Raw genomic sequence first — 26,791 nt, forward strand, 5'->3', positions numbered from 1 at the left:
CCTTCCCAAACCTGGGAATTCCTCTGGAATGCAGGAACGACCTCCTGCAGTTTTTGGGGCTCCAAGCAGGGTTTTGGCGATTCCCCACCCCCCAAATCCCAAAATCTGCTAAAAAACCGGGATTTGGGATTTTCCCGCTGGCTGCTCCCCCGGCCGGGATCTCCCCTCTCCAAACCCCCTGGAAAACGACCCCGGATCCCAAAAATTGACCAAAACCCTTTTTTTTTTTTTACTGCAAACTCCCCGAGCGCCGCCCCGGGGAGGAGATGGGAAGGAGCAAAAATCCATGGAAAAATCCAGGAGAATCCCTAAAAACGGCCCGAAGGGAGCGGGAATGGCGCGGGGCAGAGCCGGGCTCTGCTCCTGAAGGCACCTCGAGATTCCAGCACAGTGACCTGGCACGGAGGGAACTGGGAACGCGGGAATTCCGGCTGATCCCGGGCCAAACCATCCGCCAGAAGGGAAAAACCCCCAATTCCCGGGAAAAAAATTCCTTTGGGACTCCCCTCGTGATCCCTGAGATGTCCCCGGGGTGGGCGAGGGCGGGGAGCCCGGGAATGCTGCTGGGATGGGATCCGGGAATGCTGCTGGGATGGGATCCGGGATCCCTGCGGATGCTGGAGGGGTGGGAGAGGGGAAATCCCGAAAACTGTAGCACCCAAAAGAGGGAAAACCAGCAAAAAATGGGAATATTGGGAAAAATGGGAGCGTAGGAGGAAAAACCAGGCGTTGGCAGCTGCTCCTTAGGGATCCCAGATCCCTAAGGGGGATCCCAAGCCGGGATCAGATTCCCAGAGTGATCCCGAGCCGGCAGCCGCGGAGGTTCGGGGCTGGAAAAATGGGAAACAGTAAAAAAAAGCTGCGGAAAAATACAAATAAAATCCAAAGCGATTCAAGGCCAGACCCTACAAAAGGCGGGGCGGGCCGGGCCGGAAGGCTCGGCTGCGGTCGGGAATTCCAAAAGCCGGGAACAGCGGGGCTGGGAATGGCCCCCCCGAGGGCTGGGAATGCGGGGACGGGGAGGGAGCACGGCGGGCGGGATGGAGAAGCGGGATCGGGATCGGGATCGGGATCGGGATCGGGATCGGGATGGGGATGGGGACGGGGGCCCCTCAGAGGGTGCGGGGGTTGTACTCCGGCAGCTTCCGCAGCTTCTCCTGCTCCGCCTCCGACTCGTCCCGGGCGATCACCAGCGAGTGGGAATAGCCCATGGCCACCTGGAATGGGAATGGGAATGGGTCATCTGGGAATGGGAATTGTCCATGGCCACCTGGAATGGGAACGGGAATGGGTCAGATGGGAATGGGAATTGTCCATGGCCACTGGGAATGGGAATGGGTCAGATGGGAATGGGAATTGTCCATGGCCACCGGGAATGGGAATGGGAATGGGTCAGATGGGAATGGGAATTGTCCATGGCCACCTGGAATGGGAATGGGTCAGATGGGAATGGGAATAGCCCATGGCCACCTGGAACGGGAATGGGTCAGATGGGAATGGGAATTGTCCATGGCCACCTGGAATGGGAATGGGAATGGGTCAGATGGGAATGGGAATTGTCCATGGCCACTGGGAATGGGAATGGGAATGGGTGAGCTGGGAATGGGAATTGTCCATGGCCACCTGGAATGGGAATGGGAATGGGTCAGATGGGAATGGGAATAGCCCATGGCCACCTGGAATGGGAATGGGTCAGATGGGAATGGGAATTGTCCATGGCCACCGGGAATGGGAATGGGTCAGATGGGAATGGGAATTGTCCATGGCCACCGGGAACGGGAATGAGTCAGATGGGAATGGGAATAGCCCATGGCCACCGGGAATGGGAATGGGAATGGGTGAGCTGGGAATGGGAATTGTCCATGGCCACCTGGAATGGGAACGGGAATGGATCAGCTGGGAGTGGGAATGCCTGTGGAACTGGGACTGGGAATGGGGCAGCTGGGAATGGGAATGCCCATGGGAATGGGAATGGGTCAACTGGGAGTGGGAATGCCCATGGGAATGGGAATGGGAATGAGTCAGCTGGGAATGGGAATGCCCATGGAACTGGGAATGGGAATGGGTCAGTTGGGAATGGGAATTGTCCATGGCCACCTGGAATGGGTCAGCTGGGAATTTGAATGGCCCATGGAACTGGGAATGGGAAAAGGGAAGGGAATGGGTCAGCTGGGAGTGGGAATGCCCATGGGAATGGGAATGGGAATGAGTCAGCTGGTAATGGGAATGCCCATGGAACTGGGAATGGGAAGGGACACCCAGGAGCGGACACTGCCCATGGAAAAGGGAAAGCTGCAGCTGAGGGGATCCGGGGATCCCTCCCGGGATCCCTCCCTCCTGCTGGGATCCAGTCCGGCCTGGAGCATCCCAAGGGAGTTTTAGGGAAGGGCCCTGCACCCCCTGCCCGGCACCCACGGGTGTCATGGGCTGGGCACGGCCTCAGTTTCCCTGTTTATTTTAGGGAATGGATCCCATGTCCTGAGCTGTGTACAGCCTCAGTTTCCCCGTTTATTTTAGGGAATGGATCCTGCTGTCCTGAGCTGTGTACAGCCTCAGTTTCCCCGTTTATTTTAGGGAATGGATCCCAGTGTGATGGGCTGGGCACAGCCTCAGTTTCCCCGTTTATTTTAGGGAATGGATCCCAGTGTGATGGGCTGGGCACAGCCTCAGTTTCCCTGTTTATTTTAGGGAATGGATCCCATGTTATGAGTTGTGTATGGCCTCAGTTTCCCCGTTTATTTTAGGGAATGGATCCTGCTGTCCTGAGCTGTGTACAGCCTCAGTTTCCCCGTTTATTTTAGGGAATGGACCCCAGTGTGATGGGCTGGGCACAGCCTCAGTTTCCCCGTTTATTTTAGGGAATGGATCCTGCTGTCACGAGTTGTGCATGGCCTCAGTTTCCCCGTTTATTTTAGGGAATGCACCCCGGAGTGATGGGCAGGGCGCAGCCTCAGTTTCCCTGTTTATTTTAGGAGAGGGCCCTGTGGATGTGATGAGTTGTGCACAGCCTCAGTGCCTCAGTTTCCCTGTTTGGTTTAAGGGAGGGGCCCATGGGTGTCACGAGCTGGGCACGGCCTCAGTTTCCCTGTTTATTTTAGGGAAGAGCCCCCAGGTGCCCTCTCCATCACCCCACGGCTGTCACGAGCTGGGCACGGCCTCACCCAACCCCAAATTATTTTCGGGGAGGGCCCCACAGGTGCTCCCTCACCCCACGGGTGTGAGGAGCTGTGTCAGGTCTCAGCCACCCCGAATTATTTTGGGGCGCGGCCCCCGGTGCCCCTCAGGTGTGACAAGCTGGGCACGGCCTCGGTGTCCCCGGTCATTCGGGGGGATCCAGGTGCTCCCACCCTCACCCCAAATAAAGGTGTGGGGAGGTCACACGGCCTCAGCCACCCCAAATTATTCCCCACAGGTGCCCTCCCTCACCCCACAGGTGAGCTGACCTGTGTATGGGCTCAGCCACCCCAAATTCCTCCCCAGAGGAGCCCTCCTTTCACCCCACACACAGGATGAGCTGTGTATGGGCTCAGACACCCCAAATTATTTTAGGGCAATGCAGGTGCCCTCTCCATCACCCCATGGGTGTCACAACCTGGGCACGGCCTCAGCCACCCCAAATAAATCCCCACAGATCCCCTTGCTCACCCCACAAGTGTGATGAGTTCACACAGCCTCAGCCACCCCAAATTATTCCCCATAGATTCCCCTCCCTCACCCCACAGGTGAGCTGACCTGTGTATGGCCTCAGCCACCCCGAATTATTTTAGGGCAATGCGGGTGTCCTCTCCATCACCCCATGGGTGTCATGAGCTGGGAATAGCTCAGCCACCCCAAATGATTCCCCACAGGTGCCCTCGCTCACCCCACAAGTGTGATAAGTTCACACAGCCTCAGCCACCCCAAATTATTCCCCATAGATTCCCCTCGCTCACCCCACAGATGGGACGACCTGTGTATGGCCTCAGCCACCCCAAATTAATTTAGGGCAATCTGGGTGCCCTCTCCATCACCCCATGGGTGTCACAACCTGGGCACAGCTCAGCCACCCCAGATGATTCCCCACAGGTGCCCCCTGACCCCACAAGCCCTGTGGGGTCCCCTCACCTGCTCGGTGTAGATCCCGTCCAGGGTTTTCACCTCCTGCGCCGCCGTGGACGATTTGGGTTTGTGGTCCCCATATCCCTGTGGGAACATCCCATGGGATTGGTCATTTTGGGATTTGGGATTTGTGGGATTTGGGTTTGTGGTCCCCATATCCCTGTGGGAACATCCCATGGGATTGGTCATTTTGGGATTTGGGATTTGGGTTTGTGGTCCCCATATCCCTGTGGGAACATCCCATGGGATTGGTCATTTTGGGATCTGGGATTTGGGTTTGTGGTCCCCATATCCCTGTGGGAACATCCCATGGGATTGGTCGATTTGGGATTTGTGGGATTTGGGTTTGTGGTCCCCATATCCCTGTGGGAACATCCCATGGGATTGGTCATTTTGGGATTTGTGGGATTTGGGTTTGTGGTCCCCATATCCCTGAGGGAACATCCCATGGGATTGGTCATTTTGGGATTTGGGTTTGTGGTCCCCATATCCCTGAGGGAACATCCCATGGGATTGGTCATTTTGGGATTTGGGATTTGTGGGATTAGGGTTTGTGGTCCCCATATCCCTGAGGGAACATCCCATGGACAGGGAACACTCGGTGGGGCCCCAGGGTTTGGGAGATTCGGGATGTCCATTGGGGTTCCCAGGGGGATTTGAGGTGACCTTTTGGGTATTTGGGGTGTCAGTTGGTGTTTCTGGGGTTTCCTTTGGGTTTTTTAGGGTTCCTTTGGGGTTTCTGGGATTCCTTTGGGGTTTTTGGGGTTCCTTTGGGGTTTTTGGGATTCCTTTGGGGTTTCTGGGGTTTCCTTTGGGGTTTTTGGGGTTTCCTTTGGGGTTTCTGGGGTTTCCTTTGGGGTTTTGGGATTCCTTTGGGGTTTTTGGGGTTTCCTTTGGGGTTTTTGGGTTTCCTTTGGGGTTTCTGGGGTTTCCTTTGGGTTTTTGGTATTCCTTTGGGGTTTTTGGTATTCCTTTGGGGTTTTTGGGGTTCCTTTGGGGTTTTTAGGGTTCCTTTGGGGTTTCTGGGGTTTCCTTTGGGGTTTTTGGGATTCCTTTTGGTTTTTTGGGGTTCCTTTGAGGTTTTTAGGGTTCCTTTGGGGTTTTTGGGGTTTCCTTTGGGGTTTTTGGGATTCCTTTGGGGTTTCTGGGATTCCTTTGGGGTTTCTGGGTTTCCTTTGGGGTTTTTTGGGATTCCTTTGGGGTTTTTGGGGTTCCTTTGAGGTTTTTAGGGTTCCTTTGGGGTTTTTGGGGTTTCCTTTGGGGTTTCTGGGATTCCTTTGGGGTTTCTGGGTTTCCTTTGGGGTTTTTTGGGATTCCTTTGGGGTTTTTGGGGTTCCTTTGAGGTTTTTAGGGTTCCTTTGGGGTTTCTGGGGTTTCCTTTGGGGTTTCTGGGATTCCTTTGGGGTTTTTGGGGTTTCCTTTGGGGTTTTTGGGATTCCTTTGGGGTTTTTGGGGTTCCTTTGAGGTTTTTAGGGTTCCTTTGGGGTTTCTGGGGTTTCCTTTGGGGTTTTTGGGATTCCTTTGTGGTTTTTAGGGTTCCTTTGGGGTTTTTGGGGTTTCCTTTGGGGTTTTTGGGGTTTCTTTGGGGTTTTTAGGGTTCCTTTGGGGTTTTTAGGGGTCCTTTGGGGTTTTTAGGGTTCCTTTGGGGTTTTTGGGATTCCTTTGGGGTTTTTGGGATTCCTTTGGGGTTTCTGGGTTTCCCTTGGGGTTTTTGGGGTTTCCTTTGGGGTTTCTGGGGTTTCCTTTGGGGTTTTTGGGATTCCTTTGGGGTTTCTGGGGTTTCCTTTGGGGTTTTTGGGATTCCTTTGGGGTTTCTGGGGTTTCCTTTGGGGTTTTTGGGATTCCTTTGGGGTTTTTGGGTTTCCTTTGGGGTTTTTGGGGGTTCCTTTGGGGTTTTTGGGGTTTCCTTTGGGGTTTTGGGGATTTCTTTGGGGTTTCTGTGGTTTCCTTTGGGGTTTTTGGGATTCCTTTGGGGTTTTGGGGATTTCTTTGGGGGTTTTGGGTTTCCTTTGGGGTTTCTGGGATTTCTTTGGGGTTTCTGGGGTTTCCTTTGGGGTTTTTGGGGTTTCTTTGGGGTTTTTGGGGTTTCCTTTGGGGTTTCTGGGGTTTCCTTTGGGATTTTTGAGATTCCTTTGGGGTTTCTGGGGTTTCCTTTGGGGTTTTTGGGATTCCTTTGGGGTTTTTGGGTTTCCTTTGGAGTTTCTGGGGTTTCCCTTGGGGTTTTCGGGGCGTACCAGCTCCCCGAAGGTGGGCGAGGGCCCCCAGCTGATGGTGGGTTTGGGGTGTCAGTTTGGGGTTTCCTTTGGGGTTTCTGGGGTTTCTTTGGGGTTTTTGGGATTCCTTTGGGGTTTCTGGGGTTTCCTTTGGGGTTTTTGGGATTCCTTTGGGGTTTCTGGGGTTTCCTTTTGGGTTTTTGGGATTCCTTTGGGGTTTTTGGGGTTCCTTTGGGGTTTCCTTTGGGGTTTTTGGGATTCCTTTGGGTTTTTTGGGGTTCCTTTGAGGTTTTTAGGGTTCCTTTGGGGTTTTGGGGGTTTCTTTGGGGTTTTTGGGGTTTCCTTTGGGGTTTTTGGTGTTTCTTTGGGGTTTTTAGGGTTCCTTTGGGGTTTTTGGGGTTTCCTTTGGGGTTTCTGGGGTTTCCTTTGGGGGTTTTATGGTTCCTTTGGGGTTTTTGGGGTTTCTTTGGGGTTTTTGGGGTTCCTTTGGAGTTTCTGGGGTTTCCTTTGGAGTTTCTGGGGTTTCCTTTGGGGTTTTTGGGTTTCCTTTGGGGTTTTCGGGGCGTACCAGCTCCCCGAAGGTGGGCGAGGGCCCCCAGCTGATGGTGCTCTCGTCGGCCGCCACGATGACGGAGCTCTTCCTGCAAGGGAGGCCATCCCTGGTCCCGCGGCTCCGGCTCCCCCGTCCCGGGCCGGAATTCCCGGAGCCGCACTCACCCGCAGGCCAGGCTGCGGATCCTCCACCCGCACAGGTCCTGCACCGCCTTGGGGTACATGGTGGACTCCCGGGACGTGTTGGTGGCGCCCCAGAAGAACAACCCGCCTGTAGGGAAACCCCGGAATTCCCAAATCCATGGGGATCCCACCCGTCAGGGCACGGATCCCCCGGAATTCCCAAATCCATGGGGATCCCACCCGTCAGGGCACAGATCCCCTGGAATTCCCAAATCCTGGGTCCATGGGAATCCCACCTGTCAGGTAACAGCTACCCCCGGAATCCCCAAATTCTGGATCCGTGAGAATCCCACCCGTCAGGGCATGGATTCCCCGGAATTCCCAAATCCCAGGTCCATGGGAATACCATCCCAAATCCCTACCTGTCTCGCTGATGGTGCCCCCAGCATTCCCAGATCCCAAATCCCAGAATTCCCAGCCATCCCACTGCCAGCCCCCTGGCACTCCCGGCATTCCCAATCCCGGCATTCCCACCCGTCCCGCTGCCAGCCCCTGTGGCATTCCCAAATCCCCGATCCCAGATCCCGGCATTCCCAAATCCCAGCATTCCCAGCCATCCCACTGCCAGCCCCTGTGGCATTCCCAAATCCCTGCTTGTCTCGCTGATGGTGCCCCCAGCATTCCCAGATCCCAAATCCCAGATCCCGGCATTCCCAGCCATCCCACTGCCAGCCCCCTGGCACTCCCGGCATTCCCAATCCCGGCATTCCCACCCATCCCACTGCCAGCCCCTGTGGCATTCCAAAATCCCCAGTTGTCTCGCTGATGGTGCCCCCAGCATTCCCAAATCCCAGATCTCGGCATTCCCAATCCCGGCATTCCCACCCGTCCCGCTGCCAGTCCCTGTGGCATTCCCAAACCCCCGATCCTGGCATTCCCCATCCCGGCATTCCCACCCATCCCGCTGCCAGCCTCTGTGGCATTCCCAAACTCCAAATCCCAAATTCCCAATCCTGGCGTTCCCACCCATCCCGCTGCCAGTCCCTGTGGCATTCCCAAATCCCCGATCCCAGATCCCGGCATTCCCAAATCCCAGATCTCGGCATTCCCAATCCCGGCATTCCCAGCCATCCCACTGCCAGCCCCCTGGCACTCCCGGCATTCCCAATCCCGGCACTCCCACCCATCCCGCTGCCAGCCCCTGTGGCATTCCCAAATCCCCAGTTGTCTCGCTGATGGTGCCCCCAGCATTCCCAAATCCCAGATCTTGGCATTCCCAATCCCAGCATTCCCACCCGTCCCGCTGCCAGCCCCTGTGGCATTCCCAAATCCCCACTTGTCTCACTGATGGTGCCCCCAGCATTCCCAAATCCCAAATTCCCGATCCCGGCGTTCCCACCTGTCCCGCTGCCAGCCCCTGTGGCATTCCCAAACCCCAGATCCCGGTATTCCCACCCGTCCAACTGCCAGCCACTGTGGCATTCCCAGCATTCCCAAATCCCAAAACCCCACCTGTCTCATTGATGGTGCCCCCAGCATTCCCAGATCCCAAATCCCAGATCCCGGCATTCCCAGCCATCCCACTGCCAGCCCCCTGGCACTCCCGGCATTCCCGATCCTGGCGTTCCCACCCGTCCCGCTGCCAGCCCCTGTGGCATTCCCAAACCCCAAATCCCAAATTCCCGATCCCGGCGTTCCCACCCATCCCGCTGCCAGCCCCTGTGGCATTCCCAAACCCCAAATCCCAAATTCCCGATCCTGGCGTTCCCACCCGTCCCGCTGCCAGCCCCTGTGGCATTCCCAAATCCCCGATCCCAGATCCTGGCATTCCCAAATCCCGGCGTTCCCACCCATCCCGCTGAGAGACCCCCAGCATTCCCAAATCCCCACTTGTCTCGCTGATGGTGCCCCCAGCATTCCCAAATCCCAGATCTCGGCATTCCCCATCCCGGCGTTCCCACCCGTCCCGCTGCCAGCCCCTGTGGCATTCCCAAACCCCCGATCCCGGTATTCCCAGTCCCGGCGTTCCCACCGGTCTCGCTGACGGCGAAGGAGCAGGTGTATCCCGCGTAGATCTGGGCGGCGCCGCGCCCCGGGAAGTCGAAGAGCTTCACCAGCCGCGGAACCATCTCGTCCTTCTGCTCGGCGTGGCCCAGCCGCCCGTAGCCCCCGAAACCCCAGGAGAACACGCGCTTCTGGGAATCCAGCACCAGCTGGAACGGGAGAACACCCTCAGATCCCAGATCCCAGATCCCAGCGCTTCTGGGAATCCAGCACCAGCTGGAACGGGAGAACACCCTCAGATCCCAGATCCCAGCGCTTCTGGGAATCCAGCACCAGCTGGAACGGGAGAACACCCTCAGATCCCAGATCCCAGATCCCAGCGCTTCTGGGAATCCAGCACCAGCTGGAACGGGAAAACACCCTCAGATCCCAGATCCCAGCGCTTCTGGGAATCCAGCACCAGCTGGAACGGGAAAACACCCTCAGATCCCAGATCCCAGATCCCAGATCCCAGCGCTTCTGGGAATCCAGCACCAGCTGGAACGGGAAAACACCCTCAGATCCCAGATCCCAGATCCCAGATCCCAGATCCCAGCGCTTCTGGGAATCCAGCACCAGCTGGAACGGGAAAACACTCTCAGATCCCAGATCCCAGATCCCAGATCCCAGCGCTTCTGGGAATCCAGCACCAGCTGGAACGGGAGAACACCCTCAGATCCCAGATCCCAGATCCCAGATCCCAGCGCTTCTGGGAATCCAGCACCAGCTGGAAGGGGGAAACACCCTCAGATCCCAGATCCCAGCGCTTCTGGGAATCCAGCACCAGCTGGAACGGGAGAACACCCTCAGATCCCAGATCCCAGATCCCAGATCCCAGCGCTTCTGGGAATCCAGCACCAGCTGGAACGGGAAAACACCCTCAGATCCCAGATCCCAGATCCCAGATCCCAGCGCTTCTGGGAATCCAGCACCAGCTGGAAGGGGAAAACACCCTCAGATCCCAGATCCCAGATCCCAGATCCCAAATCCCAGGAGAAGCCATTCCTGGGAATGCAGCAGCCCCCGCTGGGATGGGGCAGCAGGGGCTGGGAGCTGCCCTCTCCCATTGATGCCCATTCCCCCTCTCCCATTGCATTCCCGCTGTCTCATTCCCATTCCCACTGCCCCATTCCTGCACCCCTTCCCATTCCCGATCCCATATTCCCATTCCCGATCCCATATTCCCATTCCCGATCCCATATTCCCATTCCCGATCCCATATTCCCATTCCTGATCCCATATTCCCATTCCTGATCCCATATTCCCATTCTGTACCACGTGGCTGGCCCTGCAGGCCACGTCCCTGACCCATTCCCGTTATTCCCGTTATCCCGTTATCCCACATTCCCGTACCGTGTGGTTGGCCCCACAGGCCATGTCCCTGACCCATTCCCGTTATCCCAATGCCATTTCCGTTATCCCGCGTTCCCGTACCGTGTGGTTGGCCCCGCAGGCCACATCCCTGACCCATTCCCGTTATTCCCATTATCCCCATTATCCCCATTATCCCATTATCCCGTTATCCCGCGTTCCCGTACCGTGTGGTTGGCCCCGCAGGCCACGTCCCTGACCACGACGTTGGGCACGGGCAGCACCTGCCCGTCCTTGGTGCGCTCCACGAAGAGCGCCACGCGCCGCGGCAGCAGCTCGCAGTCGTACTCGATGCGCTGCGCCCGCGCGATGAACTTCCCGTCGGAATTGTGTCCTGGAACGGGAGCGCGGCACGGCCAGCCTGAGCGCCCTGCGGGGCCATCCCCAACCGCCCCGATCCTGTGGGGTTATCCGGAACCGCCCTGATCCTGTGGGGTTATCCGGAACCACCCCCATCCCGTGGGGTTATCCGAAACCGCCCCGATCCCATGGGGTTATCCGGAACTGCCCCGATCCCATGGGGTCACCAAGAACCGCCCTGATCCTGTGGGGCTATCCGGAACCACCCCCATCCCGTGGGGTTATCCGGAACCACCCCCATCCCGTGGGGTTATCCGGAACCATCCCAATCCCGTGGGGTTATCCGGAACCGCCCTGATCCCGTGGGGTTATCCGGAACCACCCCCATCCCGTGGGGTTATCTGGAACCGCCCCGATCCCGTGGGGTTATCCGGAACCGCCCCGATCCTGTGGGGTTATCCGGAACCATCCCAATCCCGTGGGGTTATCCGGAACCACCCTGATCCCGTGGGGTTATCCGGAACCACCCCCATCCCGTGGGGTTATCTGGAACCGCCCCGATCCCGTGGGGTTATCTGGAACCACCCCGATCCTGTGGGGTTATCCGGAACTGCCCCATCCTGTGGGGTCATCCCAAACCACTCCAATCCTACATGGTGATCCCAAACTGCCCCATCCCACGGGGCCATCCCAACCGCCCCGATCCTGTGGGGGTCATCTGGAACCGCCCCGATCCCGTGGGGTTATCCGGAACCATCCCAATCCCGTGGGGTTATCCGGAACTGCCCTCATCCCGTGGGGTTATCTGGAACCATCCCAATCCCGTGGGGTTATCCGGAACCGCCCCGATCCTGTGGGGGTCATCTGGAACCATCCCAATCCCGTGGGGTTATCCGGAACCGCCCCGATCCTGTGGGGGTCATCTGGAACCATCCCAATCCCGTGGGGTTATCCGGAACCGCCCCGATCCCGTGGGGTTATCTGGAACCACCCTGATCCCGTGGGGTTATCTGGAACCACCCTGATCCCGTGGGGTTATCTGGAACCGCCCCGATCCCGTGGGGTTATCCCGAACTGCCCCGATCCTAGAGGATGATCCTGAACTTCCCCGATCCTGCAGGGTCATTCCCAAACTGTCCCAATCCTACAGAGTGATCCTGAACTGCCCCATCCTATGGGGTTTGAAACTGCCCCATTCCCCAGGGTGATCCCGAAGTGCCCCGATCCTGCAGGGTCATCCCGAACCACCCGATCCCGCAGGATGATCCTGAACCGCCCCGATCCCATGGGGTCATCCTGAACCACCCCGATCCCATGGGGTCATCCTGAACCACCCCGATCCCATGGGGTCATCCTGAACCACCCGATCCCATGGGGTCATCCCGAACCACCCGATCCCACAGGATGATCCTGAACCGCCCCGATCCCATGGGATCATCCTGAACCGCCCTGATCCCATGGGATCATCCTGAACCACCCTGATCCCACAGGATGATCCTGAACTGCCCCGATCCCATGGGATCATCCTGAACCGCCCTGATCCCATGGGATCATCCTGAACCACCCTGATCCCACAGGATGATCCTGAACCGCCCCGATCCCATGGGATCATCCTGAACCGCCCTGATCCCATGGGATCATCCTGAACCACCCTGATCCCACAGGATGATCCTGAACCACCCCGATCCCATGGGATCATCCTGAACCGCCCTGATCCCATGGGATCATCCTGAACCACCCTGATCCCATGGGGTCATCCCGAACCACCCGATCCCACAGGATGATCCTGAACCGCCCCGATCCCATGGGATCATCCTGAACCGCCCTGATCCCATGGGGTCATCCTGAACCACCCTGATCCCACAGGATGATCCTGAACTGCCCCGATCCCATGGGATCATCCTGAACCACCCTGATCCCATGGGATCATCCTGAACCACCCCGATCCCAAGGGATCATCCTGAACCACCCCGATCCCATGGGATCATCCTGAACCACCCTGATCCCATGGGGTCATCCTGAATTGTCCTAATCCTGTTAGGTCATCCTGAACCACCCCATCCCGTGGGGTGATCTCAGACTGCCCCGATCCCGTGGGGTCATCCCAAACCAGCCAATATCCCATGGGGTGATCCCAAATCCCGTACCCAGCTGGCCGTACTCGGGACACCCAAAGGAATACTGTTCCCATGGGGTGATCCCAAATCCCACGGGATGATCCCAAATCCCGTACCCAGCTGGCTGTACTCGGGACACCCAAAGGAATACTGTTCCCATGGGGTGATCCCAAATCCCATGGGGTGATCCCAAATCCCATGGGGTGATCCCAAATCCCATGGGATGATCCCAAATCCCGTACCCAGCTGGCCGTACTCGGGACACCCGAAGGAATACAGGTTCCCATGGGGTGATCCCAAATCCCATGGGGTGATCCCAAATCCCATGGGGTGATCCCAAATCCCATGGGGTGATCCCAAATCCTACGGGGTGATCCCAAATCCCACGGGATGATCCCAAATCCTGTACCCAGCTGGCCGTACTCGGGACACCCGAAGGAATACAGGTTCCCATGGGGTGATCCCAAATCCCGTTCCATGGGGTGATCCCAAATCCCACGGGGTGATCCCAAATCCCACGGGATGATCCCAAATCCCGTACCCAGCTGGCCGTACTCGGGACACCCGAAGGAATACAGGTTCCCCTTGCAGTCCATGACCATGCTGAACTCGGCCCCGCAGCCCAGCTTGGAGATCGGCTGCCCATTGTACAGGATCTGGGAAAAACCGGGAATGGGGTCAGGAAATCCGGGAAAAGGAGACCAGAAAAAGCGGGAAAATGGGAAAACGGGAGCAGAAATGCAGAAGGGGAAAAACGGGGGTCAGAAACACGGGAAAATGGGATCAGAAAAGCCAGGGAGAAGAGGAAAATGGGGATCAGAAATATGGGAAAATCTGGGAAAATGGGATTAGAAAAAATGGGGGTCAGAAACACAGGACAAGCTGGGAAAATGGGATCAGAAAAGCCAGGAAAAATGGGGGTCAGAAACACGAGAACAGTTGGGAAAATGAGATCTTTAAAAATGGGGAAAATGGGGATCAGAAACACAGGAAAAGCCAGGAAAATGAGATTAGAAAAAAATGGAGAAAATGGGGATCAGAAACACAAGAAAAGTTGGGAAAACGGGGATCAGAAAACCTGGAAAAAGGGAAAAATAGGGAATTTCCATGGGAAATCCCTGATCGGCAGGAAAAACAAGATTAAGAACAGGGGAAGAGCAAGTAGAAAGGGATGAGAAAAACACAGGAAAAGCACGATTGGAAAAGGAAAAAAGGGGAAATTCCAGAGGAAATCCCTGATCTGAGGGAAAAGCAGGAAAATTTGGAATGAAAAAAAGCAGGAAAAAGGAAAAAAAAAAGATATTTCCATGGGATATCCTTGATCTGTGAGAAAAGTAGGAAAAATGGGATTGAAAAACTCGGAAAAAAGTGAAAAACTGGATCAGAAATACAGGAAAAGGGTAAAAAGGTGAATTTTTGGGGGAAATCTCTGATCTGTGGGAAAAGCTGTAAAAAGAGAATTGAAAAAACACAGGAGAAGCAAGAAAAATGAGATCTAAAAACATAGGAAAAGGGAAAAATGGGAATTTCCATGAGAAATCCCTGATTTGTGGGAAAAGCAAAAAAATCAGTATCGAATACATTTGGGAAAAGGGGAAAAAAAAAGGGAAATTTCCATGGGAAATCCTTGATCTGTGGGAAAAGCGGAAAAATTGGGTCAGAAAACAGAGGAAAAAGGAAAAAAGGGGAATTTCCCATGGGAAATCCCTGACCGGCACGAAAAGCTGTAAAAACAAGATCGAAATATTTGGGAAACAGGGCAAAAAAAAAGGGGGATTTCCATCAGAAAATCCCTAAAATTCCGTCAAAATTTCATTTCTAAACCCAGGCTTTTCCTCTCCCCACCGCAGCTGGGAGCTGGCTGAGAGGGAATCGTGCACCCCGAGGGGTTTTTAGGGAATATGTGTCACTAAAAGGCCCAAAATCCCTGGATTTGCCCCAAATCCCAGGTTTGGGGGCCGTACCTGGGTGGGGCTGGGCACGGCGTCCGTCTGGTTCCCCAGCCCCAGCTGGCCCAGCTTGTTCTCCCCGAAGGCGAACACGGAGCCGCTCTCTGCGGGGAAAACGGGAATTTTGGGGGGGAAAACCGGGATTTTGGGACCGTTCCCCCAGAATTTGTGGCAAAAGGGGCGGATTTGGGGCTGTTTGCCCGGGGTTTTGGGGCAAGGGATGGATTTTGGGGGGAAAGGGTTGGATTTGGGGCAGTTTTTCCGGGATTCTGTGCAGCTTCCCGGGATCCAGCCCTATTGCCAGGATTCAGCTCCATTTCCCAGGATCCAGCCCCGTTTCCTGGGATCCAGCCCCATTTCCTGGGATGCAGCCCCATTTCCCAGGATCCAGCCCCATTTCCCAGGATCCAGCCCCATTTCCTGGGATGCAGCCCTGTGTCCCGGGATCCAGCCCCATTTCCCGGGCTCTGGCTGTGTCTTGGGATCAGCCCCGTGTCCCAGGATCCAGCTGTGTCCCGGGATCCAGCCCCATATCCCGGGATTGGGCTGTGCCCCAGGATCAGCCTTGTGTTCCGGGCTCCAGCCCCATGTCCCGGGATCCAGGCCCATGTCCCGGGATCCAGCCCCATGTCCCGGGATCCAGGCCCATGTCCTGGGATCCAGCCCCATGTCCCGGGATCCAGGCCCATGTCCCGGGATCCAGCCCCATGTCCCGGGATCCAGCCCCATGTCCCGGGATCCAGCCCCGTGTCCCGGGATCCAGCCCCGTGTCTTGGGATCCAGCCCCATGTCCCGGGATCCAGCCCCATTTCCCGGGATTTGGTTGTGTCCCGGCTCCAGCTCCATTTCCCGGGCTCCAGCCCCATGTCCCATCTCCGGCCGTGTCCCATCTCCATCCCCGTGTCCCATCTCCATCCCCGTGTCCCATCTCCATCCCCGTGTCCCATCTCCATCCCCGTGTCCCGTCTCCATCCCCGTGTCCCGTGTCCCGCCCTGTGTCCCGGCTCCATCCCCGTGTCCCATCTCCCGCCCGTGTCCCGGCTCCATCCCCGTGTCCCGTCTCCATCCCCGTGTCCCGTCTCCGCCCGTGTCCCGTCTCCATCCCCGTGTCCCATCTCCGCCCCGTCCCGTCTCGGCCCGTGTCCCGTCTCCATCCCCGTGTCCCGTGTCCCGTGTCCGCCCTGTCCCGTGCCCCCGCACCGGTCAGTGCCAGGGTGTGGTTCCGGCCGCAGGCGGCCGCCACGATGGCCTCTCCGCCCAGGGCCTCGATCGGCCGCGGCGCCTCCACGCGCTTCGTGTCGCCGTGGCCCAGCTGCCCCTTCTCGTTCCGCCCTGCGGAGAGCCCATCTTATCCACGGGATCCCGCCAGCCCGGTTCGGTTCCGGGATGGATCCCAGGATCCCAGTTTGGTTCCGGGATGGATCCCACGATCCCAGTTTGGTTCTGGGATGGATCCCACCAGCCCGGTTTGGTTCCGGGATGGATCCCACCAGCCCAGTTTGGCTCCCGGGATGGATCCCACTATCCCAGTTTGGCTCCCGGGATGGATCCCACAATCCCAGTTTGGTTCCGGGATGGATCCCACTACCCCAGATTGGTTTGTGGGATGGATCCCACCAGCCCAGTTTGGCTCCCGGGATGGATCCCACGATCCCAGTTTGGTTCTGGGATGGATCCCACAATCCCAGTTTGGCTCCCGGGATGGATCCCACTAGCCCAGTTTGGTTCCCGGGATGGATCCCACGATCCCAGTTTGGTTCCCAGGACAAATCCCACTATCCCAGTTTGGTTCCCAGGGTGGATCCCGCTATCCCAGCCCAGTTCTCAGGATGGATCCCGCTCTCCCAGCCAGGTTCCCAGGACAGATCCCGCTATCCCAGGGGAAGTTCCCAGGATGGATCCCAGGCTTCCCAGGACAGATCCCTCTCTCCCACAGGAGGTTCCCAGGACGGATCCCAGGGTTCCCACGGGAGGTTCCCAGGACAGATCCCGCTCTCCCAGGGGAGGTTCCCAGGACAGATCCCTCTCTCCCAGGGAGGTTCCCAGGACAGATCCCGCTCTCCCACGGGAGGTTCCCAGGATGGATCCCACAGTTCCCAGTTGGGTTCCCGGGATGGATCCCTCTCTCCCAGGGGAGGTTCCCAGGACAGATCCCGCTCTCCCATGGGAGGTTCCCGGGATGGATCCCACAGTTCCCAGGACAGATCCCACTCTCCCAGGGGGGTTCCCAGGATGGATCTCTCTCTCCCACGGGAGGTTCCCAGGATGGATCCCACAGTTCCCAGTTGGGTTCCCGGGATGGATCCCTCTCTCCCAGGGGAGGTTCCCAGGATGGATCCCACAGTTCCCAGTTGGGTTCCCGGGATGGATCCTGCTCTCCCAGGGGAGGTTCCCGGGACGGATCCCGCTCTCCCACAGGAGGCTCCCAGGATGGATCCCACAGTTCCCAGTTGGGTTCCCGGGATGGATCCCGCTCTCCCAGGGGAGGTTCCCAGGATGGATCCCACAGTTCCCAGTTGGGTTCCCGGGACAGATCCCGCTCTCCCACGGGAGGTTCCCGGGATGGATCCCACAGTTCCCAGTTGGGTTCCCGGGATGGATCCTGCTCTCCCGCTGCCGGCTGACCCCAGCTCCAGAGGCGGCCCTCGGCGGTGATGAGCAGGCTGTGCGCGGCGCAGGGCCCCGACACCACCGAGCGCACGCGCAGCGCCCCCAGGCTGCCGTAGCGGTGCGGCCCCCACAGGTTCTGGCCCAGGTTCCGGTACGCCGCTGGAAAACACCGGGAACACCGGGACTCAGGAACATCCGGGAATACCCGGGACTCAGGAACATCCGGGAATACCCGGGACTCAGCACCGGGAATACCCGGGACTCAGGAACATCCGGGAATACCGGGACTCAGGAACATCCGGGAATACCCGGGACTCAGGAACATCCGGGAATACCCGGGACTCAGCACCGGGAATATCCGGGACTCAGGAACATCTGGGAATACCCGGGACTCAGGAACATCCGGGAATACCCGGGACTCAGGAACATCCGGGAACACCGGGACTCAGGAACATCCGGGAATACCCGGGACTCAGGAACATCCGGGAATACCCGGGACTCAGGAATACCCGGGACTCAGCACCCGGAATATCCGGGACTCAGCACCGGGAATACCCGGGACTCAGGAACATCCGGGAATACCCAGGACTCAGGAATATCCGGGAATACCCGGGACTCAGCACCGGGAATAACCGGGACTCAGCACCGGGAATATCCGGGACTCAGCACCGGGAATAACCGGGACTCAGCACCGGGAATAACCGGGACTCAGGAATACCCGGGACTCAGGAACATCCGGGAATACCCGGGACTCAGCACCCGGAATACCTGGGACTCAGCACCGGGAATACCCAGGACTCAGGAACATCCGGGAATATCCGGGACTCAGCACCCGGAATACCCGGGACTCAGCACCCGGAATATCCGGGACTCAGGAACATCCGGGAATACCCGGGACTCAGCACCGGGAAAGAACGGGCAGGGAAGAGCGGCCGGGAAAATAAACCGGGAAAGTTTTCTGGGGAACACGGGAGAATCAGCCCGGAAAAGCTGCCAGGAAAATGGTCTGGGAATACTGGGAAATAATCTGGGAAAATACAGGAAAATTATCTGGGAAACTACAGGAAAATTCAGGAAAATTATCTGGGAAAATACAGGAAAATTATCTGGGAAACTACAGGAAAATTCAGGAAAATAATCTGGGAAATGACAATCAAATCATCTGGGAAAATCAGGCAGGAAAATCATCTGGGAACACCAGGAAAATAATCTGGGGAAATCCAGGAAAATCATCCCAGAAAATCTGCCAGGTAAATCATCTGGGAATACCAGGAAAATAATCTGGGGAAATCCATGAAAATAATCTGGGAAAATCCAGGGAAATAATCCGGGAAAATACAGGAAAATAATCCGGAAAAATCTAGGAAAATAATCCGGGAAAATCCAGGAGAATTCAGGAAAATAATCCAGGAAAATAGAGGAAAATAATCGGGGAAAATTATCCGGGAAAATCAGCCAGGAAAATCATCTGGGAATGCCAGGAAAATAATCTGGAAAAATCATCCTGGAAAATTCAGGAAAATCATCTGGAAAAATAGCCAGGAAAATCAGCCAAGAAAATCATCAGGGAATATTGGGAAAATAATACAGGAAAATTCAGGAAAAGCACCTGGGAAAATTCAGGAAAATCATCCATGAAAATAATCTGGGAAAATCCAGGAAAATTATCCAGAAGAATCATCCCGGAAAATCCAAGGAAAAAAATAAAGGAAAATCTGGGAAAATCTTCTGGGAATACTGGGAAAATCATCCTGGAAAAAACTGGGAAAATAGTCTGGGAATTCAGGGAATACCAGGAAAATAACGGGCACCCGTGGCCAGCCCTGCCTGCTGCCCCAATTAACGGAATATTAATTAACGAAGCTGTTCCAGCGCGAGCAGGCAAATTAATGAACTTTCCAGGCATCCCAAACGAGCCGCAGCAGAGCTGGCACCCCCCAAATGAAAACCTCCAACTGTGACTCCTCCCCCAGCTCGTTAACGTCAAACGTTAATTAATTGAAGCGCTAATTTTAATATTAAGTATATCCCAAAGAAGAATGAAATAATTAATGAATTGATTTTTGATTAATTAAAAATGAAGAGAGGCTTAATTTGGCTTTGCAGCAGAGCTAGCATCCCTCAGACCTGCCCCAATTAAGGGGTGAACCTCTGGCTCCTCCCCCAGTTAATTGATTAACTAATTAGAACTACATAAAAACAATCAGTAAATTAATTAAATTAATTAATTATAACTAGATGAAATAAGAAGAAATAAAAAGGAACTAGAAATGCATCCAAAATGAGCAAAATCTTAATTTGGCTTTGCGGCAGAGCTGGCACCCCCCAAATGAAAACCTCCAACTGTGACTCCTCCCCCAGCTCGTTAACGTCAAACGTTAATTAATTAAAGTGCTGATTTTAATATTAAGTATATCCCAAAGAAGAATGAAATAATTAATGAATTGATTTTTGATTAATTAAAAATGAAGAGAGGCTTAATTTGGCTTTGCGGCAGAGCTGGCGCCCCTCAGACCTGCCCTAATTAAGGGGTGAACCTCTGGCTCCTCCCCCAGTTAATTAATTTATTAATTCTAACTAGATGAAATAAGAGAAATAAAAGGAATAATAATAATCTATATGATAATGTAAATTATAATATGTATTATATATATAATCATTACAATATAAATATATATTATAATATTAATTATATATTTTTACTTATATATTATTATGCAATAATAACTAATTATCTATATAATTATATAATAATTTATATAATAATAACTTATTAATTATAAATAGATGAAGTAAGTTAAATAAAAATAATAATAACAATTTATATAATAATGCAAATTATAATATACATTTTTATATACTAATGTATATTTATATTATTATATTATCGATTATATGCTTTATTGATTTTATATTATCATTATATAATAATGTACATTGTAATAATTTATTAATTATAACTAAGTGAAACAAGGAGAAATAATAAGGAGCTAGAAATGAATCCAAAATGAGCAAAATCTTAATTTGGCTTTGCAGCAGAGCTGGCGCCCCTCAGACCTGCCCTAATTAAGGGGCTCCTCCCCCAGTTAATTGATTAATTAATTAGAGCTACGTAAAAACAATCAGCAAAATGAACAAACGATAAATGGATCAGAAATAAACAAAGCCCTAATTTGGCTCTTCTGGAGACCCAGCGCGCCCCAAATTGGGAGATAAAGCTGCGCCTCCCTCTCCATTAATTAATTAATTCATTAATTAATTGACTAGAAGCATATAAAATAAACAGGAAATTAATAAACTATAAATCATTAAAGCCAAGGCAAGCCCTGGGCTTTGGGCTCTGCTCGAAACCCAAATTCTGGCCACTCAAGGTCATTAATTACTAATTGACACCAATTAATCGCACCACCATTAACGAGGGATCTGCTCTGCCCCCATACATAATTAATAGCAATAATCACCCGCTAATGAGGGCCCTTACCCTGCCCCAAAACATACATTGATTACTAATTAACACCAATTAATCACAGCTATTAATGAGCCCCTATCCTGTCCCAAAACATACATTGATTACTAATTAATACCAATTAATCAGAGGCATTAGTGAGCTTCTACCCTGTCCCAAACCCTTCATTGATTGCTAATTAATACCAATTAATCACAGCTATTAACGAGACCCTACCTTGTCCCAAACCATTCATTAATTACTAATTAATACCAATTAGTTCATCAGCTATTAAGGACCTCTACCCTGCCTCAAAACATTTATTAAATAGTAATTAACTTCAAATTAATAACAATTAATCCCAGCCATTAACACAGCCCTACCCTGCCCCAAAACATTCATTGATTATGAATTAACCCAAATTAATTAGCCAATAATGATCCCTTACCCTATCCCAAACTGTTCATTGATTACTAATATTAATCACAGCCATTAATGAACCCCTACCCTGATTCATTAATTCCTAATTAATGCCAATTAATTAATGAGCCATTAATGGGCCTCTACCCTGCCCCACACATTCATTAATGACTAATTATCAGCTGTTAATTAGCAGCCCTACCCTGCCGCAAACCATTCATTAATTCCTAATTAATACCAATTAATTAACGATCCATGAATGGGCCCCTACCCTGCCCCACACATTCATTAATGACTAATTACCAGCCGTTAATTATCAGCCCTACCCTGCCCCCCAAATTAATTAATAATTAGCAGCCGTTAATTATCAGCCCTACCCTGCCCCACACATTCATTAATGACTAATTAACAGCTGTTAATTAGCAGCCCTACCCTGCCCCAAACCATTCATTAATTCCTAATTAATACCAATTAATTAATGAGCCATTAATGGGCCCCTACCCTGTCCCACACATTCATTAATGTCTAATTAACAGCCGTTAATTATCAGCCCTACCCTGCCCCACGCATTCATTAATGAATAATTAACAGCCGTTAATTAGCAGCCCTACACTACCCCAAACCATTCATTAATTCCTAATTAATACCAATTAATTAATGAGCCATTAATGGGCCCCTACCCTGTCCCACACATTCATTAATGACTAATTACCAGCCGTTAATTATCAGCCCTGCCCTGCCCCACGCATTCATTATTGACTAATTAATAGCCGCTAATTAGCAGCCCTACCCTGCCCCCCGCATTCATTATTGACTAATGAATAGCCGTTAATTATCAGCCCTACCCTGCCCCCCGCATTCATTATTGACTAATTAATAGCCGTTAATTATCAGCCCTACCCTGCCCCCCGAATGCGTTAATGAGTAATTAAGAGCCGTTAATTAGCAGCCCTACCCTGCCCCCCGAATGCGTTAATGAGTAATTAATAGCCGTTAATTATCAGCCCTACCCTGCCCCCCGAATGCGTTAATGAGTAATTAAGAGCCGTTAATTAGCAGCCCTACCCTGCTGCTTGGGCACCTCCTTGCGGCCGATCAGGTCCCAGTTGGTGGCACCGAAGATCAGGAGCTGCCCCCGGCTCTTGGAGCCCTCGAGCTTCTGTGGGGACACGGGACACTGGGGACACGGGGACATTGGGGACATGGGGGACATCGGGGACATGGGGGACATGGGGGACATCAGGGACATCAGGGACATGGGGGACATTGGGACATGGGGGACATTGGGGACACAGGGACATGGGGGACATGGGGGACATGGGGGACATTGGGGACATGGGGGACATTGGGACATGGGGGACATTGGGACATGGGGACATGGGGGACATTGGGGATACGGGGACATGGGGGACATTGGGGACATGGGGACACAGGGACATGGGGGACATTGGGGACATGGGGACACAGGGGCATGGGGGACATTGGGGAAATTGGGGACATCAGGGACACGGGGGACATGGGGGGCATCAGGGACATTGGGGACACGGGGGCATCGGGGATATGGGGGACATGGGGGACATCAGGGACATGGGGGACATGGGGACACGGGGGACATTGGGGACACGGGGGCATCGGGGACATGGGGGCATCGCGGACATTGGGGACATGGGGGGCACTGGGGACATGGGGGGCACTGGGGACATGGGGGGCACTGGCGACATCAGGGACATGAGGGGTACTGGGGATATCAGGGGACATGGGGGACATTGGGGATGTGGGGGGCATTGGGGATATTGGGGACATCAGGGACATGGGGGGCACTGGGGACATCAGGGACACCAGGGACATGGGGGCAATGGCAGGGTGCTTGAAGGGCTGCAGTGGGGCGGGATGGGGTCAGGGGTGCCGTGGGGTGTAATTTGGGGTGCAGTGGGGCGGGATGGGGTCAGGGGTGCAGTGTGGGGGTGCAGTGGGGCAGGATGGGGTCAGGGGTGCAGTGTGGGGGTGCAGTGGGGCAGGATGGGGTCAGGGGTGCCGTGGGGTGTAATTTGGGGTGCAGTGGGGCGGGATGGGGTCAGGGGTGCCGTGGGGTGTAATTTGGGGTGCAGTGGGGCGGGATGGGGTCAGGGGTGCCGTGGGGTGTAATTTGGGGTGCAGTGGGGCGGGATGGGGGTCAGGGGTGCAGTGTGGGGTGCAGGGGGTACAAAGGGGTCCTGGGGGTGCAGTCAGGGGGGGATAAGGGGGTACAACAGGGGCACTGGGGGTGTGCAATGGGGCACGGGGGGGTGTCCCATGGGGCACAGGGGGGCACAGGGGCTGTGCAATGGGTCACAGGGGTATCTCATGGGGCACAGGGGGGCACAGTGGGGGTTGTCCCATGGGGCACTGGGGGTGTGCAGTGGGGCACAATGGGGACAGTGGGGGTGTGCAATGGGGCACGGGGCTGTCCCATGGGGCACAGGGGGGCACAGTGGGGGTTGTCCCATGGGGCACGGGGGCTGCGCAGTGGGGCACGGGGCTGTCTCCCGGGGCACGGGGGCTGTGCAATGGGGCACAGGGGGGCACAGGGCTGTCTCTCAGGGCTCAGGGGCTGTGCAATGGGGCACAGGGGCTGTCCAGTGGGGCACAGGGATGGCTCTCGGGGCTAAGGGGCTGTGCAGTGGGGCACAGGGGGTCTGCCATGGGGCACGGGGCTGTGCAATGGGGCACGGGGCTGTCTCCCGGGGCTGTCTCCCGGGGCACGGGGCTGTCTCCCGGGGCACGGGGCTGTCTCCCGGGGCTGTCTCCCGGGGCACGGGGCTGTCTCCCGGGGCACAGGGCTGTCTCCCGGGGCACGGGGCTGTCTCCCGGGGCAGTCTCCCGGGGCACGGGGCTGTCTCCCGGGGCACAGGGCTGTCTCCCGGGGCACGGGGCTGTGCAGTGGGGCACAGGGGCTGTGCAATGGGGCACGGGGCTGTCTCCCGGGGTACAGGGCTGTCTCCCGGGGCACGGGGCTGTCCCCCGGGGCTGTCTCCCGGGGCACAGGGCTGTCTCCCGGGGCACGGGGCTGTCCCCCGGGGCACGGGGCTGTCTCCCGGGGTACAGGGCTGTCTCCCGGGGCACGGGGCTGTCTCCCGGGGTACAGGGCTGTCTCCCGGGGCACGGGGCTGTCTCCCGGGGTACAGGGCTGTCTCCCGGGGCACGGGGCTGTCCCCCGGGGCACAGGGCTGTCTCCCGGGGCACAGGGCTGTCCCCCGGGGCACGGGGCTGTCTCCCGGGGCACGGGGCTGTCTCCCGGGGCTGTCTCCCGGGGCACGGGGCTGTCTCCCGGGGCTGTCTCCCGGGGCACAGGGCTGTCTCCCGGGGCACGGGGCTGTCTCCCGGGGCTGTCTCCCGGGGCACGGGGCTGTCTCCCGGGGCTGTCTCCCGGGGCACGGGGCTGTCTCCCGGGGCACGGGGCTGTCTCCCGGGGCACAGGGCTGTCTCCCGGGGCACGGGGCTGTCTCCCGGGGCTGTCTCCCGGGGCACGGGGCTGTCTCCCGGGGCTGTCTCCCGGGGCACGGGGCTGTCTCCCGGGGCTGTCCCCCGGGGCACGGGGCTGTCTCCCGGGGTACAGGGCTGTCTCCCGGGGCTGTCTCCCAGGGCTGTCTCCCGGGGCTGTCTCCCGGGGCACGGGGCTGTCTCCCGGGGCACGGGGCTGTCTCCCGGGGCACGGGGCTGTCTCCCGGGGCACAGGGCTGTCCCCGGGGCTGTCCCCCGGGGCACAGGGCTGTCTCCCGGGGCTGTCCCCGGGGCTGTCCCCCGGGGCACAGGGCTGTCTCCCGGGGCTATCCCCGGGGCTGTCTCCCGGGGCTGTCTCCCGGGGCTGTCTCCCGGGGCTGTCTCCCGGGGCTGTCTCCCGGGGCACGGGGCTGTCCCCCGGGGCACGGGGCTGTCTCCCGGGGCACAGGGCTGTCTCCCAGGGCTGTCTCCCGGGGCTGTCTCCCGGGGCTGTCTCCCAGGGCTGTCTCCCGGGGCTGTCCCCCGGGGCTGTCCCCGGGGCAGTCTCCCGGGGCACAGGGCTGTCTCCCGGGGCTGTCCCCCGGGGCACGGGGCTGTCTCCCGGGGCACGGGGGCTGTTTCCCGGGGCTGTCCCCCGGGGCTGTCCCCGGGGCTGTCCCCGGGCACGGGGCTCCCGCAGGGTGCCGTGTCCCGCCGCCCGCCGCCCCCGCTCACGATGCGCTCCTTGCTGTGCTCGGGCTCGCAGATCACCACGCTCTGCCCGCGGGGGCCCCCGGGCGCCGCCGCCGCCGCGCCGGGCCTGCCGGGCCTGCGGGCCCCGGGGCTGCCGTCCCGCGGCCGCCGCTCCCGGGGCGCCTCCTCCTCGCTGCTGCCGCCGCTGCTGCCGCCGCCGCCGGGCCGCGGCCGCCGCCGCCCGCCGGGCTGGGGGCCCGGCCGCCGCCGCCCGCCCGGCGCGGCCCCCGGGCCCGCGGCCGCCCAGGGCCCCGCCGCCTTCCTGCGGGGCATGGCTGCGGGGCCGCGTCAGCGCCCGCCGGAGGGCCCGCCGACACGCGGACACAGACAGGCACACGGACACGCGGACACGCGGACACGCGGACACAGACAGGCACACGGACACACGGACACGCGGACACGCGGACACGCGGACACGCGGACACGCGGACACAGACAGGCACACGGACAGACACACGGACACAGACAGGCACGGACACACGGACACACGGACACGCGGACACACACAGGCACACAGACACATAGACACACACGGACACACAGACAGACACACACAGACACAGACAGGCACACGGACACAGACAGACACAGACACACAGACAGACACACAGACACAAACAGACACACAGACACAGACAGGCACACGGACACACAGACACACACAGACACAGACACACAGACACACAGACACAGGCACACAGACACACAGACAGACACACAGACACAGACAGGCACACACAGACACACACAGACACACACACAGACACACAGACAGACACACACAGACACAGACAGACACACAGAAAGACACAGACAGACACACAGACACATACAGACACAGACAGACACACAGAAAGACACAGACAGACACACAGACACACAGACACACACAGACACACACAGACACACGGACACAGACACACAGACACACAGACACAGACAGCGGGACACGCGGTGAGGGGAAATGGGGACACGGCGTGAGGGGGAACAGTGAGGGGAGATGGGGAAATGGGGTGAGGGGAGATGGGGACAGAGGGGAAATGGGGAAATGGGGTGAGGGGAAATGGGGGAAATGGGGTGAGGGGAAATGGGGACAGGGGGAGATGGGGTGAGAGGACACAGTGAGGGGAGATGGGGACATGGCGTGAGGGGGAACAGTGGGGGAGATGGGGGAAATGGGGTGAGGGGAGATGGGGTGAGGGGACACAGTGAGGGGAAATGGGGACACGGCGTGAGGGGGAACACAGTGAGGAGAAATGGGGGAAATGGGGCGAGGGGAAATGGGGACGGGGGAATGGGGTGAGAGGAAATGGGGGAAATGGGGTGAGGGGGGACAGT

The 26,791-nt window shown here is 56.5% G+C and overlaps 1 protein-coding gene across 1 annotated transcript; it reads right to left on the minus strand.

Annotated features, from left to right (window-relative positions):
• Positions 1 to 205: 205 nt before the first annotated feature.
• On the minus strand, positions 206 to 25,726 carry RCC2 (regulator of chromosome condensation 2). Its single transcript, XM_077788196.1, has 12 exons — positions 25,436 to 25,726; positions 22,307 to 22,400; positions 17,392 to 17,535; positions 15,967 to 16,098; positions 14,782 to 14,870; positions 13,359 to 13,473; positions 10,568 to 10,734; positions 9,019 to 9,199; positions 7,029 to 7,134; positions 6,880 to 6,952; positions 4,105 to 4,182; positions 206 to 1,217 (listed from the first exon to the last, which is right to left on the minus strand). The coding sequence occupies exons 1-12, from the start codon at positions 25,724 to 25,726 to the stop codon at positions 1,113 to 1,115; spliced, it is 1,575 nt and encodes a 524-aa protein (XP_077644322.1). The 3' UTR covers positions 206 to 1,112.
• Between the last annotated feature and the right edge of the window lie 1,065 nt (positions 25,727 to 26,791).

The sequence above is a fragment of the Lonchura striata genome, chromosome 24 (assembly GCF_046129695.1).
Source record: "Lonchura striata isolate bLonStr1 chromosome 24, bLonStr1.mat, whole genome shotgun sequence".
Classification (NCBI taxonomy): Eukaryota; Metazoa; Chordata; class Aves; order Passeriformes; family Estrildidae; genus Lonchura; species Lonchura striata.